Genomic DNA, 19,823 nt, shown 5'->3' with positions numbered 1-19,823 from the left:
ATTCAATTTATGATAATATCTTTGGGGATTATAGGCATCCTGTGTTTCCCTTCATTTTAGTCACTAACACAACAGCAACAAAATTCAGCATAGCGTAGAGCTACAGGTGATCAGATTCTTCCTAAGCATATTGCTGAGCCTCAAACTATACATGATGATGTTTATCACATGCGATTTCTCCCCTCCCTATCCACCATTTTCCCCTGCTCCTTAAAGCAGCGAAGACTATGATCTCCACAGTGAGATGGACAGTTTGTTTATTGCATTTGTTAAATATTTCATAAAATAGATTTCTCTAGGCACTGTACAGTTCAATTTAAAGCATAATACTAACATAATAAAGAAATCGAGGAAAACAACAGAATGGGATAGACTAGAGATCTCTTCAAGAAAATTGGAGATCTCAAGGGAACGTTTTGTGCAAAGATGGGCATGATAAAGGACAAAGAAGGCAGGGACCTAACAGAAGCAGATGAGATTAAGAAGAGGTGGCAAGAATACACAGAAGAACTATACAGGAAAGATCTTAATGTCCCTGATAGCCATGATGGTGCGGTCACTGAACTTGAGCTGGACATCCTAGAGAGTGAAGTCAAGTGGGCCTTAGTAAGCATTAGTAACAACAAAGCTAGCAGACGTGACAGTCTTCCAGCTGAGCTATTTCAAATCCTAAATGTGTTACATGTGTTAGCAGGTAACATGCAGTTAGCTTGTGAGAGAGAAAGTCTCAGTTTAGAAACAAATACCCTATGACAGCCTTTGCCAACCTGGTGCCCTCCAGACGGTTTCGACTACATACAACTCACAGCATTCTTGACCATTGGCCATGATGCTGGCTGGGGCTGATTTGAGCTGAAGTCCCAAATGTCTAGAGGGCACCAGGCAGGGAAAGGCCCGAGCTATAACATCATATGTAGCTAGACGATGATGATGTCGCACATTTGTGTATTTTAAAAGATGTTTTGAGCAAGTCTTGTTTTCACATTATTGTAAGCTGCTCAGATAACATCTTTGGTACACTCTTGAGACTTAAGTAAGCATGCAGGTTCAGGCTGTGACTAAGATTTCTGGATCTCAATTGCATTTGATTTTATTACTGTATGCTGGAAACCAACGGGCATGCCTTGTCTCAAGGGCTAGATCAGTGTTGAACTAATGTTATTGTTAGGGCTATATGAATTCTGCAATAGAAAAAATATATTAAAAGTCTGCAATAAGGAAACCCACATTTTATGACAAGAAAAGCTGTATTCTCCAACCAGAAACTTTGCAAATCAAGCCAATTTGCATATTTTCTCTTATTTTTGCATCATTTATTCTCACTGGGAGAGGCATTGAAGCCCTAACTTCTGACCAGTGGAAAACTTTGGTCTGAATTTGATGACATGTTGGAGGCCTGTGAATGGATCTCCCCTTTCTTTAATAATGTTTAATGATATCTCCACCTGTTAGACAGAATGCTCACGTGGCATTTATGGGGGCTGTCTTCATGAGCAATTTAGTGCAAAGTCAGAGCAGTCTGAATTCACAACAGATGACATTGACACCAATCTGCTGCCAGCCAGCTGCTTCCCTCTTGAATAGCTGCATTTTCTGAAACTCCTTTTACTCCAACTTTTTTTTTTTTTTTAATGAAAGTGGTTCCCTGGTAGTTTTACCCCAGTGTGCCATGTCTCCCCCCCCACACACACACACACAAAATCCTGGACGTGCCTCTGTGACCTGGCAGTGACGTGGTCACGGGGGTGGGATGCCCCATTCCATCTTGTTTCCCCAATGAAAGTAGTTTTTCCCATTGAGAAAATCCCCAGGAGCACAGCAGCAACCCCTCACATTACCACAGTAGTAGGGACACTCATTCACCTTAGCTAGCCTGGTTTTAATCTTTACCATATCCCCCCTTCTGTGCATGTATACTCAGAAGTAAGAAATAAATCTCACTCCCCTGCAGTGAAAGGGTTAAAGGCTAACTTTAGTATCTTGCCCTAAAGCGCTTTCACTTTAATGCTCTCTTAAATTGCTATTGCAATGCTGTGTTTCTTTGATGTTCTGTAGTTTCAAGTCCTTTCTCTGTTGTTATATAAAGTCCCTTCTCTGCTTTATTGCATTAAAGATCTTTTGGGTTTACTGGAGCTTCTCATTGCAAGCAGGGAGGAGAAAGGGAGAAAAGGGGCGGGTTTGGAAGCAATCACTCTGGGGCAGGGTGCTGGAATGGGGCAAAATTGGGTGGCTAAGCTGCTCTCAGGGGGAGTCTTCAGATGCTGCACTCGAGAATTGGAGATTTTGGCTTCTCAAAGCAGAAGTACACACGTGGGGAAAAATGGAGTGGGAGCAATAACTCCACAGCAGATTGCTGGAATGGGGTGAAATGGGGGGGCTCTCAGGGGGCCCCTTTAGATGCTACAGTGGAGAACCAGGGATTTTGGCTTCTTCAGGGAAATCTGCACACATGGGGAAAATTAGCTGCTCTCCATTCATAATAATGATGTAGCAAGGGGTAGCCTGGACCGGGGCGGGAAGGGGGGCATGCCTCTCTCATAGGTTGAGTAGCCCCTGCCAGTTTGATGATGTTCAGTTCTACTCCCCCCCCCACCTGGAAGTATGTTCCTTTCTAGCACTGTGTGACCCCTGAAAACCAGATTTTAAAGGTATGGTACACTCGGCTTATCTTGCTTTGTGTGTCCCTGATGGAGCAAAGCCGATTTCATCAAAATCCAGGTAATACTCCAATGTGCTTCTCATTCCGTTGTCGTGAAGATCTCCCCTACTTTATCCTAATGCTTGGAATACCCCCACCCTTAGAATTACAGTATCAGGTGAATTACATGGAATGGACTTTTATCATGGAGCGTGTTTTATTTCTTCTGTTGTGTTTACACTACCATTTATAACTTAACATGTTTGACCTCTGCCAGAGATTTTATGCTGCTTTTAATAGTTATTGCTTCTTTTACTATGTAAATGTTTGTTTAAAAAAAATTATTGTAGACATCCACATACTAAATAAATGGGAGTATTCTGTTAGTGCCTGCCTTTGTTATATGCCTTCATTAGTAGCCTACAGAACTATCTGTTGCCTGGGTTTCTGTGTAAAATGGGCCACCAATATGACAGGATGATGTTTTTCCTATGGCTGATAGCTCAGGCTGAAGCAAATAGCTGCAATTTTATTGGATTCCCAACAAGCATGCTCAGACAGTGCTCACAAAATCTGCCCCTAAATGTATTTATTTAGAAGTAAGTCCAGCTGAGTTCAATGGGTCTCACTCCTAATTAAATATGTATTAGATTTTCAGCCAAAGATTGGTTTGCAATTGGTTAGATTTACAATTCATACCTTTAAGGACCTTTTCTAGTTGACCCCTTATAGCGGCAGCAAGATAAGCAACCTAATGTCCTGCAGATGTCTTGGATGACAACTCCTATCATCCCTAACTACAGGCCATGTTTGCTGGGGCTGGTGGGAGTTGTAGTCCAGAACATCTGAAGAACATCTGAAGAGCATCCTACACTGTAAGTATTGGATGGTAATTTCAAATGCATCCTCTGGACATTGGCTATGCTGCATCTTGTGGCTGTGGCTGAATTAGCTCAACTAATGGCCTCGATACTAAATACTGCTTCAAGTGGGATTAACAAACCAGGAAGCTGATCAAAACAGGAAATTGGAGGCAGACATTTCCCGTCCCTGCTAGAAAGAACACGCAGCTCCAACTGACAGTTCCCTGGGACTGCAGACTCTGGCCTCATCCATCGGCTGGAGAACCAAGAGCAACTGGGAGGCTGCACCTCCTGCCTCCTAGGAAAAACATCATCACAAGGGAGAAGCCAACCTGGTCCTATACATCATCCAGAGAGGGAGGAGCTGCAGGGAGCTCGCTCCACCCCTCCCTGCTGAAAGAACACACAGCTTTTGATTGACCCTGAAAGGCTTACAACTTGGGTAAACCACTCGGGAGCCACAAGGGAGCAGAGGGCCTGGGTTGTAGTTTTTAAAAATTGTTGGGCGGTAGTGGGCTTTGGGGTTGTATTTGTGATTTTAGGGGTGGGGTGCCCACCTGATAGGTGGAAATGAGGGAGGCATGTGTCATAGAATCATAGAATAGTAGGGTTGGAAGGGGCCTACAAGGCCATTGAGGCCAACCCCCTGCTCAATGCAGGAATCCAAGTCAGAGCATCCCTGACAGATGGCTGTCCAGCCTTGTCTTGAATGCCTCCAGTGTGGGAGAGCCCGCTACCTCCCTAGGGAATTGGTTCCATTGTCGTATTGCTGTAACAGTCAGGAAGTGTCTCCTGATGTTCAGCTGGAATCTGGCTTCCTGTAACTTGAGCTCATTATTCCGTGTCCTGCAGTCTGGGATGATCAAGAAAAGATCCTGGCCTTCTTCTCTGTGACAACCTTTCAAGTACTTGAAGAGCGCTATCATATCTCCCCTCAGTCTTCTCTTCTCAAGGCTAAACATGCCCAGTTCTTTCAGTCTCTCTTCATAGGGCTTTGTTTCCAGTCCCCTGATCATCTTTGTTGCCCTCCTCTGAACCCTCTCCAGTTTGTCTGCATCCTTCCTAAAGTGTGGTGCCCAGAACTGGACACAGTACTCCAGATGAGGCCGAAGCAGTGCTGAGTAGAGGGGAACTAGTACTTTCCGGGATTTGGAAGCTATGCTTCTATGAATGCAGTCCAAAAGAGCATTTGCCTTTTTTGTAGCCACATCACATTGTTGGCTCATCTTCAGCTTATGATCGACAACAATTCCCAGATCCTTCTCGCTTGTCGTGTTGTTGAGCCACGTATCCCCCATCTTGTAACTGTGCCTTTGGTTTCTTTTTCCTAGGTGCAGAACTTGGCATTTATCCCTATTAAATGTCATTCTGTTGTTTTCTGCCCAGTGCTCCAATCTATCCAGATCACTTTGAATTTTGTTTCTGTCTTCCAAAGTTTTAGCTATCCTGCCCAATTTTGTGTCATCTGTAAATTTGATCAGCATTCCCTGTACCTCCTCCTCCAAGTCATTAATAAAAATGTTGAAGAGCACTGGGCCCAGGACTGAGCCCTGCGGTACCCCACTCGTTACCTCTCCCCAGTTTGAGAAGGTCCCATTGATAAGCACTCTTTGAGTCCGATTCTGTAGCCAACTGTGGATCCACCGGATCGTTGTTTCATCTAGCCCACTTTGAGCTAATTTGCTCATCAGGATATCATGGGGCACTTCGTCGAAAGCTTTGCTGAAGTCGAGGTATATGATGTCTACGGTCCCACGTAGTCTACAAGGGAGGTGACTTGATCAAAAAATGAGATCAGATTCATCTGTCAGGACTTGTTCTTGACAAATCCGTGTCCACCTGGCGGAGGTAGTGGGGAGAGTTCTGGAGGCCAGAACATACCAAGATTGGGTAGCAGATGCTGGCAGAGCGCTAGTGGCAGGCCATGCCAGGTAGGGGGAACAGAGGAGAGATGCGTAATATCTGTCCCGTTCCAGGCCTGTCCAGAATCGAAGAATGGCTGAGGGATGTGTGACTCCATCTTCTGGCCTTTGTCTGCTGCTATGTAATGCCAGGTCCGTTGCCCATAAAACATCTCTCATCCATGACATGATCCTGGATGAGGGTGCAGTGCTGGCATGTATTACAGGGACCTGGCTAGATGAGGCCGCTGCTCCCACTCTTGCAGCCATTTGCCCAGCTGGATTTTCATATGCACAGCAGCCAAGGGCTGGTCAGGGAGGGGAAGTGGCTGTAATCTGCCGGGAGTCCTTGGTCCTCACCACACTCCCTCTCCAGGAGACCGGGGTTGCTGATTGCATGTATTGGAGGTTGGGCCCAAAGGGCAGTCTGGGGTTTCTGCTTGTGTACCGTCCACCCCACTGCACAACAGACTCCCTGGCCAAGGTGCTTGAGGTGGTCTCTGATTTGTGTGTGCAGTCCCCTAACTTGTTGGTGTTGGGGGACTTCAATATACATTCAGAGGCTGGCGAGACTAGGGAGAGGGCCTTTTCTGTGGAGTTCCCTCCCTAGTGACTGGGTAGCCGGCCAGATGGGTGGCTAATAAATAATAAATAAATAAAATGGAAACAGCAGTAGGGCCTTTGACAGACATAGCTTGGCAGGACCTCCTTGTTCATGCAATTATGTGCGATGAGAGTTGTCTAGTTCTGTGCCAGAGAAGGTGAAGAGGACACTTGGGCCTAGTCTATAGATGCAACAGAATGAGGTGGTAGAGGGTACAGTAGAGGGCTTTTTGGCTCTGTATTTCACCTTCTTGTGTCACAGAGCAAGGGTTTGGCCTCACTTTATATAGCAGCCTTCCCCAACCCAGCACCCTCCAGATGTGCTGAACTTCAACACCCAAACCAGAATTAGGTGAATTCACCTGTGGGGCTCCATGACACTCACTGGTTGCCATTTTGCAAGCTGTGTGTTGTGCGAACCCAGGCATCAGGGGTTATTGGGTTTGTATGACACAACAAGCCACAGCACACCCCCACTGCAGCTTACATATTCAAAATGGTGGCCAACATATGCTGCAACCCACCATGGCTTAACCCACAGTGGCTTGCGGTGATCGTGCGAACCGGGTCTATGGGTGAGGACTGTATCCACTAGTGCTGCCAGGCAAGGCAGTATGCAGTGCTCCATCTGTCTTTAGCAGTGCCACCACCCTTCTGTTTTCCCTGGCTTTGCGGGAGAAGGAAACCCAAAACCTGCAGGTGTGTATCTGGAAGGGGCAATTTTACTCTCTCCCCATCACAGTGAAGCAGAGCCCAGTCTCTTTGCTTATACCGAAGCATGTACTCTGAAAGACCAAGCGATCTAGTAAATGTGAGAATATTCTCTGAGTGACCAAACCCCAGATTTCAACTAAGAAATTTTATTAAAACTAAAGCTAAGGGATAAGGGAGGAATCAAGCTGGTAGCATTGGAAAGAAATAAAACACTCTCTGATTAGCCCTAAACTAGGCAAACTTACATAGACCAGCAAACTTACTTGCAAGATGTAGGGGTGTGCCCCCCCCCCCATACTTGATGATAGCTGACATTTCATAGGAAACAGCTCCACCTTTGGAATTTGCAGTGGGGACTGGGGAATGGAGTATTGACAGGAAGGAAAGTGACCCTCCAATCAGATTTGACCCTGGTGGGCCTGCCAGATCCAATTGCTAGACATGGAAATCAGCTATTAACACATTTTCAACCTAGAGAAGTACAATGGAAAGGTGAAGCAAAGGAATGTTTCTGACCCTTTCCTTTGTATGTATTTGGAAGGATGCTTAGGAAAAGATGGATCTGCTTTGGGGAAGTGTAGCTGTTCCATTAGCAGATATAGGGATTCTTAGAGGGACAGACCCTTTAAGTCTTATAGTTACACCCTGGCCAGCCCAAGACATTTTGATGCCTGAGGCAGAGCAGAAAATGGTGTCTCCCAGCCCCAGTCAAGGTGCATAGTACCCAAGGCCAGGGCATGGGTCCTAGGGCATAGTCTGAAGGTACATGAGGCAGCCACCTTGCTAAAGCTAAGCAGGTTTGAGTCTGGTCAGGGGAGACCACATGGGAACCACATGTAGCCACCTTGAGTTCCATGATGGAAGAAAGGTGAGATATACGTAAATCAAACAAACAAAGGCCAGTCAAGTTATTTTGGCATCTGAGGCAGAAAATCCCACAAACACCTCACCCTTTCTCTGGCAGTAGAAATACAGTAATACGTTAAATGACTAATCATTTGCTGTCCTTCCATGATGACACCCCAAACCATCTGCCAGAGGTGGCTGCTTCACTCTGCCTAATAATAAGGCTAGCCCTGTTTCAACACGTGTGTCACACTATATACTTTCTCTGACTTTTTCTGGGTCACTCTACTGGGAGGGAATCCCAAGGGCCATCTAGCTCCAATTCCTGGTACTGTACCTAACTGGCATTGAGCTCGTCAGAGGAAAGGCAGGCGTTAAATCTAAACCAAACAAACAAACCATTCCTGAAGAAGATGCTCCAAACTCCTGGACTTCTATCTCCATTTCAAAATGTCATCACTGCACCTGTTACTCATGGACAACAAGTAGAGCTCTGTATAAGAGCTCATTCACAAAGAAGGAAAATCTTCCCACTTCAATTGGCAACCTTTTCTCAAGATCTGCTTTTCTTTCCACTCTTGAGCTGCTGTAATGTGGGGCTTCCTTGCTCAGTTGTATAAAGACTTTCATCTGTTGCCCTACAATAGGCTCTTGTCCTTGGCTGTTTTTCCCCCCTGCTTCTTGTTTAAAAATACTTCAGGACTCCTTGTTCATGGCTATTTGGAGTGGAAATGCAAGAAATAGGCAGAACAGAGCAGGATATTCATGCTGTGCAACATACATGACTAACCAGTTAAGATCCTTGGAAGCCCCATTATGGAGGATGAACTCTAGGAGGCCACATCTAGGCTTGAAAGAGCAAAGTACACAGAGAAGAAAGGCACACTGAGGTGCTGCTGTTTTAATACAGCTGCAGGAAGCCAGTGTTCTGAAAAGCCAGGTTGGAGCTGTGCATTTGCAGCTTGCCTGAGCCTTGGGGTGCTCAGCCCTTACTCTGCTGCCTGATGGCAGTATCCAGTGCTGCCATTCTGCACACCCAAATAGCGCTAGCGGAGCTCTGCTGAACGTTTCCATTGCGCAAGCGGTTGCCCACTATGCTTGCGCAACTGGCTGTGCAAGCAGTTGCGCAACCACTTGCACAAGCAGAAGGTGCAACAAGTTGCACAAGCATAATGCACAATCGCTTGCGTAACTGCACTTACGCAAACATAACTTTAGTTGGATTCTTCTCTTGCACATAGTTCAGAACCTAGTTTCTGCTAGCGCAACACCATTTGTGCTAATGGAATGACACATTTGGATACTGCCCTGAGTCTTTAACTTGAAGATATCTATTTTGCATGGATGTTTGGCTGGATAGGTTGGGAGACTGCTTGGATTATACCATGGGTATGGGGAATGGAACATCTCTATGAATGAATTGCCTTTGATTTTTGCTTCCTGCTGCTCAAGTTACATTAGGAGGGTTTGTGGTACTGTGTGAAGTCATGGGTTTGACTTGTAAGGAACAATTACAGTGGCCTATTTATCATGTGCATGGTGCCCTACTGCACAGGAAAAAAGTACCCCTTGCATACAGTGATGTTGGTGAATGGCTTAAAGTATTCATAATTTAACAGATTTTTTGGTCCTGAATTATATGGGCAACCCCAAACCCGAATTGTCAATTGCTTGCCATTGTGAAAGGGCAGTATGTTGATTTATTATTAAGATTCATATCTCACCCTTCAAATGTATTATCAGGAAGGCTATTGGGAATTTTCCACCATTTTGTTTTGCATCCTGCTCTAATAAAAAATAAAATAAAGAGTTTCCTTGCAGATTATCTTCCATTAGAAATGTCACAAGGAATACCCTGATTGATTGTGTTTTTTGTAATCTAAAATTAAGTGCAGGGAAAACAACAGAGCAACGCACAGAAGGGGAGGCAGGGGTAACAGTGAAGCAGTATCTGGTTGTTTCGTTGGCATTTGCTTAGGCTTAGGGTGAAACATAGAATCATAGAATAGTAGGGTTGGAAGGGGCCTACAAGGCCATCGAGGCCAACCCCCTGCTCAGTGCAGGAATCCAGGTCAGGGCATCCCTGACAGATGGCTGTCCAGCCTCGTCTTGAACACCACCAGGGTGGGAGAGCCCACTACCTCCCTAGGGAATTGGTTCCATAGTCGTATTGCTGTAACAGTCAGGAAGTGTCTCCTGATGTTCAGCTGGAATCTGGCTTCCTGTAACTTGAGCCCATTCTTCCGTGTCCTGTACTCTGGGATGATCGAGAAGAGATCCTGGCCTTCTTCTCTGTGACAACCTTTCAAGTACTTGAAGAGCGCTATCATATCTCCCCTCAGTCTTCTCTTCTCAAGGCTAAACATGCCCAGTTCTTTCAGTCTCTCTTGATAGGGCTTTGTTTCCAGTCCCCTGATCATCTTTGTTGCCCTCCTCTGAACCCTCTCCAGTTTGTCTGCATCCTTCTTAAAGTGTGGTGCCCAGAACTGGACACAGTACTCCAGATGAGGCCTAAGCAGTGCTGAGTAGAGGGGAGCTAGTACTTCCCGGGATTTGGAAGCTATGCTTCTATGAATGCAGCCCAAAAGAGCATTTGCCTTTTTTGCAGCCACATCACATTGTTGGCTCATATTCAGCTTGTGATCAACAACAATTCCCAGATCCTTCTCGCTTGTCGTGTTGTTGAGCCATGTATCCCCCATCTTGTAACTGTGCCTTTGTTTTCTTTTTCCTAGGTGCAGAACTTGGCATTTATCCTTATTAAATGTCATTCTGTTGTTTTCTGCCCAGTGCTCCAGTCTATCAAGATCACTTCGAATTTTGTTTCTGTCTTCCAAAGTATTAGCTATCCTGCCCAATTTTGTGTCATCTGCAGATTTGATCAGCATTCCCTGCACCTCCTCCAAGTCATTAATAAAAATGTTGAAGAGCACTGGGCCCAGGACTGAGCCCTGCGGTACCCCACTCGTTACCTCTCCCAGTTTGAGAAGGTCCCATTGATAAGCACTCTTTGAGTCTGATTCTGTAGCCAACTGTGGATCCACAGGATCATTGTTTCATCTAGCCCACTTTGAGCTAGTTTGCTCATCAGGATATCATGGGGCACTTCGTCGAAAGCTTTGCTGAAGTCGAGGTATATTATATCTACAGCATTCCCATGGTTCACAAGGGAGGTGACTTGATCAAAAAATGAGATCAGATTCATCTGGCAGGACTTGTTCTTGACAAATCGATGTTGGCTTTGAGTAATCACTGCATTGTTTTCAAGGTGCTTCCAGATGGATTGCTTTATCATCTGCTCCAGAATTTTCCCAGGGATTGATGTCAGACTGACTGGTCTGTAGTTCCCAGGTTCCTCCTTTTTACCCTTTTTGAAGATAGGGACAACATTAGCCCTCCTCCAGTCATCTGGCACTTCACCCGTCCTCCATGATTTCTCAAAGAGAATAGACAGCGGTTCTGAGAGTTCTTCTGCCAGTTCCTTTATTTCTGGCCCTGGAGATTTGAACTCATTCAAAGTAATTAGGTGTTCCTTGACCATATGCCTATCGCTCTCAAGCTGCAATCCTGCCCCTTCAGCCTGTATTTCGCCTTTGCCAGCGGGGTCATAGACCCTCTTTTGGGAGAAGACTGAGCCAAAGTAGGAATTGAGCACCTCTGCCTTTTCTTTGTCATCTGTTATTGTTTTGCCATCCTTATTTATAATAGCTGAGCCACCATTTCTTTCCTCTTTCTTTTCTATGCACGTAGCTGAAGAAAGCCTTTTTGTTGTTTTTAGCATCCCTCGCTAACCTCAGCTCGTTCTCAGCTTTAGCCTTCCTGACGCCATCCCTGCAATTCTGTGCTACCTGCCTGTACTCTTCCTTTGTTACTTGGCCTTCTTTCCACTTCCTATATGTGTCCTTTTTTGTTTTCAGGTCATCTTTAAGCGTTTTGTGAAGCCACATTGGCTTCTTCTGTTGTCTTCCACTTTTTCTTCTTGTTGGAGTTGCTTCCAAATGGGGCTTTTATCACACCATCACCCTCATTCACGGAACACTGTGGGGCATCCAGATGTCGTCATCTTCAACACATAACCATACCATGTTTTCCCACTGTTTCTTCCATCTTTTTCTTATCGCAGTAAATCTATTAAAAAGAAAAAGATGGAAGAGGTGCACAATGTCTTCTGAGTGGTAGCACTAGGACCCCTCCGTCTGGAAGCACCCTTAGTTGCAAGTTGTTACAGTAGTGCATGGGAATTAGGGGGTTGTGCCAAATGCACAGAAAAGGAGGGTTTTAAGAAGGTATTTGAGTGCAGTAGAAGTGGTGGCATCACACAGGTGTTCTGGGAGGCAGTTCCAAGCATGTTATAGATTTGGGAGGAGGAATGACTTTCTGTACTGGTGGACTCCTTCTTTACAAGGGTTCCCCTGAAATTGAATTAAGATAGGCTACCAACACTCAGGTTGAAGCTCCTGGTATATCCTAGTCTGTCCAGCTGCTTGGGGAATTCTAAGCTGTTCTGTCAAGGGCCTCCCCCTTCAGCCCACACCTAGGAAAACATAAAAAAGAAAAGTAGTTTGGATTTACCTGCCCAAACCCAGAAACACAGAACTTAACAAAAATGTTGTGAAAATTCTAAGAACACAAGCAATAGCTTTGTAACTGTGCAGTCCTTCACATGGGGAAGGTTTTAGTGGGAAATTCCCTTTTAAGGCAATGCAACCAAAAGCCACATATAAAAAAAGGAGTTTATTTTAGGAGGAAAGAAAAAAAGGGAAGACAGCAATCACACACATAGATTTACTTTATTGATTTTATTTGGAATTCTAACTTAGCTAGTTACGTGTTACCTACTTACATAGAATCTCGGGTTTCAGAGCATATGCAGAGTTCAGTGCAGAGAAGATGGTCAGAGAGTGAGCCAACTCTCACTTTTATGGGAATCTGAGTTTCGTAAAGCTAGCCCCTTAGCAGAGACTAAGTGTTGTTTGGTCCAGTACTGCAATACCATCCATTTCTGATGTCAGTGCTCTAGTCAGCAAAGGATAAAATTACGTAGGGCGCAATCCTATGGCTGCTAGACAGTGGCTAGACAGCCATAGGATTGGTCAGTTCCCTGAGAACCACCTCATCGCCCCCTCCATGCCCCCTCGTAAGTGGCACAGGACATCCCTGGGCTCTGGGCTCATAAGAGCAGCATGGAGCGGGACAAAAGGGGGCATTCCTGGGGGCAGGGAGCCTTTACGAGGCTTCCTATGCGCCGCCCATCCCCATCCCCCAGCCCTAAACTGCTCCAGCTAGACAGCTGAAATTGTCCATCTAGCCGGTAATGCAGGGCAGCTGGAGCGCGGAGAAGATCCCTCCGTGCTCTGTCCACCCTGCATTGGATAGGTGGTTGCCTCTGAGTTCGGAGGCGGTCGCCTATCTGCATGGGATTGCTCCCTTAGTGGCTTAACCCACCTTCTTAACCACCCTAAACTTGAATGATAAAAGAGCAGACCAACTCTAACTTGACAAAGCAAGGTCTAAAATAACTTAAATTTTGGATGCATATTGAGGAACAAATGTCAGACAGGGCCTACTCTGGTTTCTCAGCATGGTGCCAATTAACCAGATACTTTAGAGGGCACTGTTGAGCTATATCAAAATATAGGGTGTTGTCAAAGGTAGCAAGGAAGAAATGGCAATCTTTGAGGGGAGCAGGATTCCTTTGGGTGGTTGAGGGTGGTGGAGCTGGAGGAGCGAAGAAGGTATGCAGGGTGTATTGGGATATAAGCACAGAGTGATTAAGGGAGAGAGGGAGGAAGGCCACAAAAGGCTTTGAGGGTAAGGACCAGGAGTTTGTGCTGGATCCAGGAGAAGAGAGGAAGCCAGTGTAGGGATTTACCGGGGGGGGGTGCGCTATGTGATCAAGGCAACAAGAGAGGTTAATAATTTTCAGCAGCAGAATGCTGGATGGATGTGAGGGGATCAAGGTGAGACAATGGAAGAGCAAAGAGAAGACTGCAGTAGTTTTAGATGAGAGATGGCCAGGGCACAGACCAGAGTTTTTGCCACAGGGACAGACAGGAAGAGCCATGTTTTTATTGATTTATTAAATCTATGTCTCACCTTTTCACTAAAATTGGTGCTCAAAGTATCATAAAATACAAATAAAATAGCAGTCATAATTAGAAAATTAAAATATATAAAATAAAAATACATCCAATAAAGACACACCAATAAGAACAAAATATCAGCACCTGCCAGATGAAAACCTATGTAGGAACACATCAACTTAGAGGCCAAGAGCCTACCTGAATAAAAATATATTTGCCTGCTGGCAGAAGACAACAGAGATGGAGCTGGCCTGGTCTCCCTTGGCATGGAGTTCCAGAGCCCGAGAGCAACTACCAAGACGGCCCTCTTTTGTATTCGTGCAATATAATAGGGGGAGAAGTGACACAGCTTGGCTAGGGACTGAATATGAAGAATGAAGGGCAGAGAGAAGCCACAGAGAAAGCCAAGGCTACGTGCTTCTTAATTGTCAGTGGATAAGGAAAGCATAATAGGAGAGGAAGGCTTGGGAGGAAAGATGAGAAATTCAGTTTTGGACACATTGAGATTGAGGCAGTGATGAAGCATCCAGGCAGAGATATCAGGCAGTTGGAGATGTGGGAATGGAGTGAGGGGGGATAGTTAAGAGGTAGAGAGATAGAGCTGGATGTCATTTGCGCAGAGGTAGTACGGAAACTGCACTGGTTGCCAGTCAGTTTCCAAGCCTGATTCAAAATGCTGGTGCTGAGTTGTAAAGCCCTAAATGCTTTGGGACCAGTTTACCTGAAGGAGAACCTTCTCCCATACATTCCTGCCCAATTGCTTAGAACATCTTCGGAGGCTCTTGTCTGAGTGCCACCACCCACAACAGTGCAACAGTGTGGCTACCAGAGAAAGAGCCTCCTCTATAGTGGCTCCCCCTCTACGGAATGCCCTTCCCAGGGAGATCCACCTGGTGTTGTCATTGTATACATCCAGACACCAGGTTAAGATATTCCTCTTTAAGCAAACATTTAACATTTACATCTGTTGCTTTCATGCTGGCTCCTTAATGTTTTAAACATGTTTAATGTTTTAATTTTAATACTGTATTATTTTGATACTTTTTGTTGTATTTTTTGTTTGGTTATTTTGCTGTTGTTTTGTTTTATGTTTTAAAGTGCCCTGAGGTCATTTGCCAGTTGGGCAGTATACATATCCAACAAATAAATACATAAATAAATATTGAAACCCATGGAATTTGATGATCACCCAGGGATAGTGTATAATATAGAGGGAAGAAGGCAAATAACAAATCCCTGAGGAACCCCAACAGAGAGTGGGAAATCAGAGGAAGAGCTTCTATTTATGGAAATATTCTTTATTTTTTTACACACATTCTTTTTCCTCTTCCAGTTACTCATGCAAAGTCTGTTTACTCAGCGACTCCACTTCCCAAGAGAGAAATTAATTGTCCAGAAGTGTTGGCTCTGAAACCTTGTTTGACTATCAAGACATAAAAGCATGAAAAATTCATTATCTGATGAGTGTAAGGATCATGGGATTCTATAGCCTTCGCAGCAGTGAGGAAATGGTTAAGATGGTTTGCCCAGCAGCAGAGTCTATATGTTTTTGTGTAATTTTTTTAGCCCTGGCTGGTTTGCTAGTGGTACACACTACTATAAAGTGGGTTGGGGTGGCCAGGTATCCTACTTTACAGAGGACAGTCCTTCATTTTGGAAAGCTGACAGAGGATAGTCCTCTGTTTGAAGGTGTCCTCTGTTTGATGGGCTGCCCAATCCAAGTCTGGTTTGAAAGTCAAAGAACCATAAGAAGGGGAGAGCAGTGGGGGCCTTGAAATTGCCCATCAACACTTAGCACCCAGACAGCAGACTGAGCAGGTAGTCAGGTCACCTAGTCAGTCTTCCCACTATGGTGAGAGGTCTTGTATTTCAGTTTAAATAACAATTATTGTCTCTTGCACCTATACATATACATTTTCATTTGAAAACGTTACACAGATTGGTGTCCTCTTTTGTAATGATGCACTTCCTCTTCTTTGACAATGCATAAGTGGATACAGTAGCTTTAGCTACTTCCCATCTATGGCCTGCTGAATTCCAAATAGATTACCATGATGTGCACTACATGGGACTGCCCTTGAATATGATTCAGGGCCAAATTATACATTATGTTCAAATTTAAAATTTAAATGTAAGCACATTTTTAAAATGTACTTAAGCTGGCTGTTTTTATTTGAAAGGAGAAATAGCTAGGCAGGGCCCCAATCCAGAACATGCTTTCAATCTGCATTAGAGTCCTGTGCCAGTTTCCTAGCAAAAATTGCCCTCACCTGGTTTCTATGTGCCCCTGAAGTTGCTGTTTGGTTTACTTTATTCCCAGTTCTTTTTAAACAGCCATCTAAACTAGTTGCTATCACTACATCTATTGTCAGTGAATTCCATTGCCAAAATATTCCTGTAACAAAACAGTTGGCACAGATGCAATGGTGGAATTCTGCAAGCATTGAAAATAACAGGAATTCTGCTACTAATTCTGCTACCAAAGCAGTTTCGCCCAGTACCCCTTCCTCTCGTGACATACTCATTACACTCCAGCCACAAGACCCTTCTCCAACATATCCTCATGGCAACATCATCTAAGGAACACCTGGGACAACTGCCTCATTTCCTCAAATGGGTCACTCACATCCCAATGGAGAGGTGCCATGGACAGAGCTCATATTATTGACATTAGGAGCTGCCAGGCCGCTGCTGAGATGTTGTTAGGTCCTGACCCTGGGCCTGAATCTATTTCCGAGGGCCCCAGATCTATTCACCAGAGCCCTGAGTGTCCATCAGTGCCAATGGAAAATGTGGGGGGGGGGGATCATGAAATTTTATTATTTATTTTATTTACACTTTCTGCATAAATTTATACATACTTGTAGCATATCCACCCTTTACCCATATGTGATTATTAACTTATCACCACTCCTCATGAAAATCTCCACAGCATCAGGTACAAAGTCTAACTCTAGAATCCTTAATACCTTTATATTTCTTTCACCTCTTCCTTTAGGGAAAACCAGAGAGTGAGTGTGTGAGGAAGGGATACAACCATAACCTCAAAATCCACTACAGAGGTGTTTTTCTCCTACTGCTGAGAAAATCATAGAATAGTAGGGTTGGAAGGGGCCTACAAGGCCATCGAGTCCAACCCCATTTGTAAAAGAAAACCTCTTTTCTTTTACAAATCTTCAAAACTGTCACTGCCACCACTCTCCTCTTAGCCAGGAGAGAACCTTCAGTTTCTATGTGTGTGTATATAGATATTATGGCTTGTAACTTATTACATTCTTATTATCATAAAACTTTTTTCCTGTTATTACCCAGACTGAGAATTGGCATGGTTGAGAATGACATGGTTTGTATTAACAAAATAAAAATCCAACTTTATTTACAAAGGATAAGACGTTTCAAGTTAGTCAGTATACCATGTGGTAAAGAACTGTTGTTTCACATTTGTATTAATTCCTTGCCTACTCTATCCAATCTAATGATAGTCTTTAAGAGTGCAATCCTATGCATGTTTAGACAGAAAAAAGTCCTACAAGTCCCAGCATTCCCCAGCAAGCTGGCTGGGGAATGCTGGGAGTTGCAGGACTTTTTTCTGTCTAAACATGCATAGGATTGCGCCCTAAAATAATAATTACCCCCCCTCACCTCCCAGGGAATCTATCCACCCACAAAGCTAGAGCCCAGAGTCCTTCCTAACCCTCAAGCCACCAAACCCTATGTCCCTCTCAAGGCCAACCCACCTCCTGTTATTCTCCCTCTCTCCCAACAGTAAAAACCCACAGCCAATCAAGAGACAGTATTTAAAATTTGAACATTCCAATTCCCCCTCCCCCCTACTTACCAAAGTCTTAGAGAGACAAGACATGTTATAACACATCAACCATGCAAACAGATATTATATTAGACAATTAAACCATAAACAATATACTTTTTCGTCACAATACTCATAGTCTCCCAAATTTTATTAATCAACTGCGCTTTAGTTGGTTGCTTTGGAGACTTCCAGTTACAAGCTATACATAACTTTGCAGCTGTATATGTTTGTTTGTTTTTAATTTGAAGCTAACTGCCATACAAGAGGCAGTTTTCAAGGGGGATTGAAGCTGGATAGGGAAGGGTTAACTCTCCCCTCTCCCCTATGCTGCAACAACATCCCCCCCACACACACAATCTTCCCCTTAATGGCAATTAATCTTAGGGGAAAAAACATTTTCCATTGGTTTGGGATGATCTAGGACAGGGTGCAAATTAATTGAAAGCTTTTTTAAAATTTGAGATTATTTGGCTGGTTTTGCCTCCTGTGAAATTTAAATGCATCCTAGTAATTCTTTCTGAATTTGCATATATCTATGTAAATTAGCATATGCTGATGCTGTGCAGACTTGTGTCCTATGGGCCTGCTCCCCAATTCTTGAAGCGCCTAGCAACATCCCCAGCTGTTGCCTTTTGCTGTTGTTCGTGCTTTGTGTATGAAGGGCTTGGGACCTGCAGCTGGGAGCTGCTGTCTGTGCTGCTGGAGCAGGGACCCAGGCAGCGCGACTGTCTCCAGATGGAAGGAACGTGCTTGGTGCTGATGTGGTGAATGGGGGGGATTGTCAGGCTGAGCTGGCTTGGTCACAGGGAATTCCTGTCTGTAGCCTCCCTGATGACATTTTGCCAGAAATAAACCACCGACTTGTTGCCAACACAAACAGAAAAGCTGGGATTCCATGGAGAGCACAAAGCCCCCTATGTGCTCACTTCCGGGCTGTGTGAACCCCTGTGGGAAAGGGAAGGTGGGGCATAGTGTGTGTGTGTCTCGGGGAGGGCTCAACTTCTGGCTGTTCCTTCACCGTCACCACTTTTGCAGCCTCGCGGCTTGGAACAACAGACCTGCCACTCTCTCAGAGGAGCTGAAACAAGGCCTGTTTCTAACACCCTCCTGAGCCGGTTGTCACCAGCTCTTCATATGTTCAAAATGTCACAACTTTTCAAGGTTTTCTGCCGGGAAAAGAAGTGGCTGACTTACTCATTTTGCTCCTGAGCCTTTCAGGCATCACATTTCCCCCCTGGCTCCAGTGTCCATGAGACTTGCCGCTTTACCATGGCAGGGTTGTATGGGAAAAGTTCAACAAGAAATCTTTGGTGAGCACCCAGAGGCACCTTTATGGTGAGGAGTTGTTTCTTCAAGCAGTCGCATGTCACGAAGTGGGTTCTGCAGTTGCAGGAATATGTTTAGACATTGTGTGATCTTCAAAGGGATTGCTGTACTTCTGTGATATTTTCATTTTTATTTGGGTGCTTACCTTCAATTTTTCTGTGCAAATCCACTAACTCAATTTTAACAAAAGTGTAGGGGTGGTTGCTAAATTCCTTTTAAAAGACATGCATGCTCCCTCTCTCAGGAGTCAAAAGGTCATGTCAAAAGAGTAGTATTCTTCTAGAAGAAAAACAATTCCAGAATTTGTGTTGCATTATCTCTAAAATTTATGAGTAGTGATCATCTGAAGCAGCCTTCCCCAACCTGGTGTCCTCCAGATGTTTTGGGCAGCACCCAGCATCCCTAGTCATTGACCATGAAGGCTGGGGCTGATGGGAATTGAAGTCCAAAACATCTGGAGGATACCAGGTTGTAGAAGGCTAACCTAAGGCTACACATTCTTGCATCTTGAAACACAGATGCACCATACATCCTGAAAGCACTCCTAGGGTGTGTTAAAGAGATGTGAAGAAAAGCCCTGGTATTTGATTATGATCCCAGTGCCTGTTCCAAGTTTTTAAAGGCCCTTGCGCAGCATAGCACCCTCAATGGAGCCCCCTCCTTCAGTGAGTCTACTTTCTCCCCGCCATTATAACCAGCTGCTATTGCTCCTCATCCTCTCTCTCGTCACTGCTGCCAGTTGCTTACTTGACAGATAGAGAGCCAGTCTCTGCTCAGTAGTGAACTGATCTGATTTAAGCCAGCTGGAGGCAGCCAGAAAGGAACCATCGATGTGCAGCTGCAGCACTTCAGTCGCTAGGACTCCTCCTCCTCCTCCTCCTCCACCACCACCACCACCACCACCACCCAGGCCTTATGCCCATTTGCCTCCTGCTTTGTTGAGCAGCCAAGGACGTGGCTCACTGCCATCCTGGGATTTCCCCTTGCTCAGAGTCCGCATTTGCTTTAGTCAGCCAGTTTCTCAGCCTTTCTAGGTAT

At 44.8% G+C, this 19,823-nt stretch overlaps 1 protein-coding gene across 3 annotated transcripts in view; it reads left to right on the top strand.

Annotated features, from left to right (window-relative positions):
* ENTPD1 (ectonucleoside triphosphate diphosphohydrolase 1) overlaps positions 1-19,823 on the top strand; it is a 75,266-nt gene that overhangs the window by 25,102 nt on the left and 30,341 nt on the right. Inside the window, exon 2 of one of the 3 annotated variants that reach the window (XM_084846680.1) lies at positions 14,982-15,114. The exons of the other annotated variants lie outside the window; for them this stretch is intronic. Coding sequence (XP_084702806.1) covers positions 15,090-15,114 — 25 coding nt within the window. The 5' untranslated portion in view covers positions 14,982-15,089. The remainder of the gene's footprint in view (positions 1-14,981; positions 15,115-19,823) is intronic. 3 annotated transcript variants of the gene reach the window in all.

This window comes from Heloderma suspectum, chromosome 3, assembly GCF_057233095.1.
Source record: "Heloderma suspectum isolate Gila_16-S chromosome 3, 16-S_ref, whole genome shotgun sequence".
NCBI classification, from domain to species: domain Eukaryota; kingdom Metazoa; phylum Chordata; class Lepidosauria; order Squamata; family Helodermatidae; genus Heloderma; species Heloderma suspectum.
Note: the sequence above shows the minus strand (reverse complement) of the source record. Positions and strands in the feature narration are given on the sequence as shown.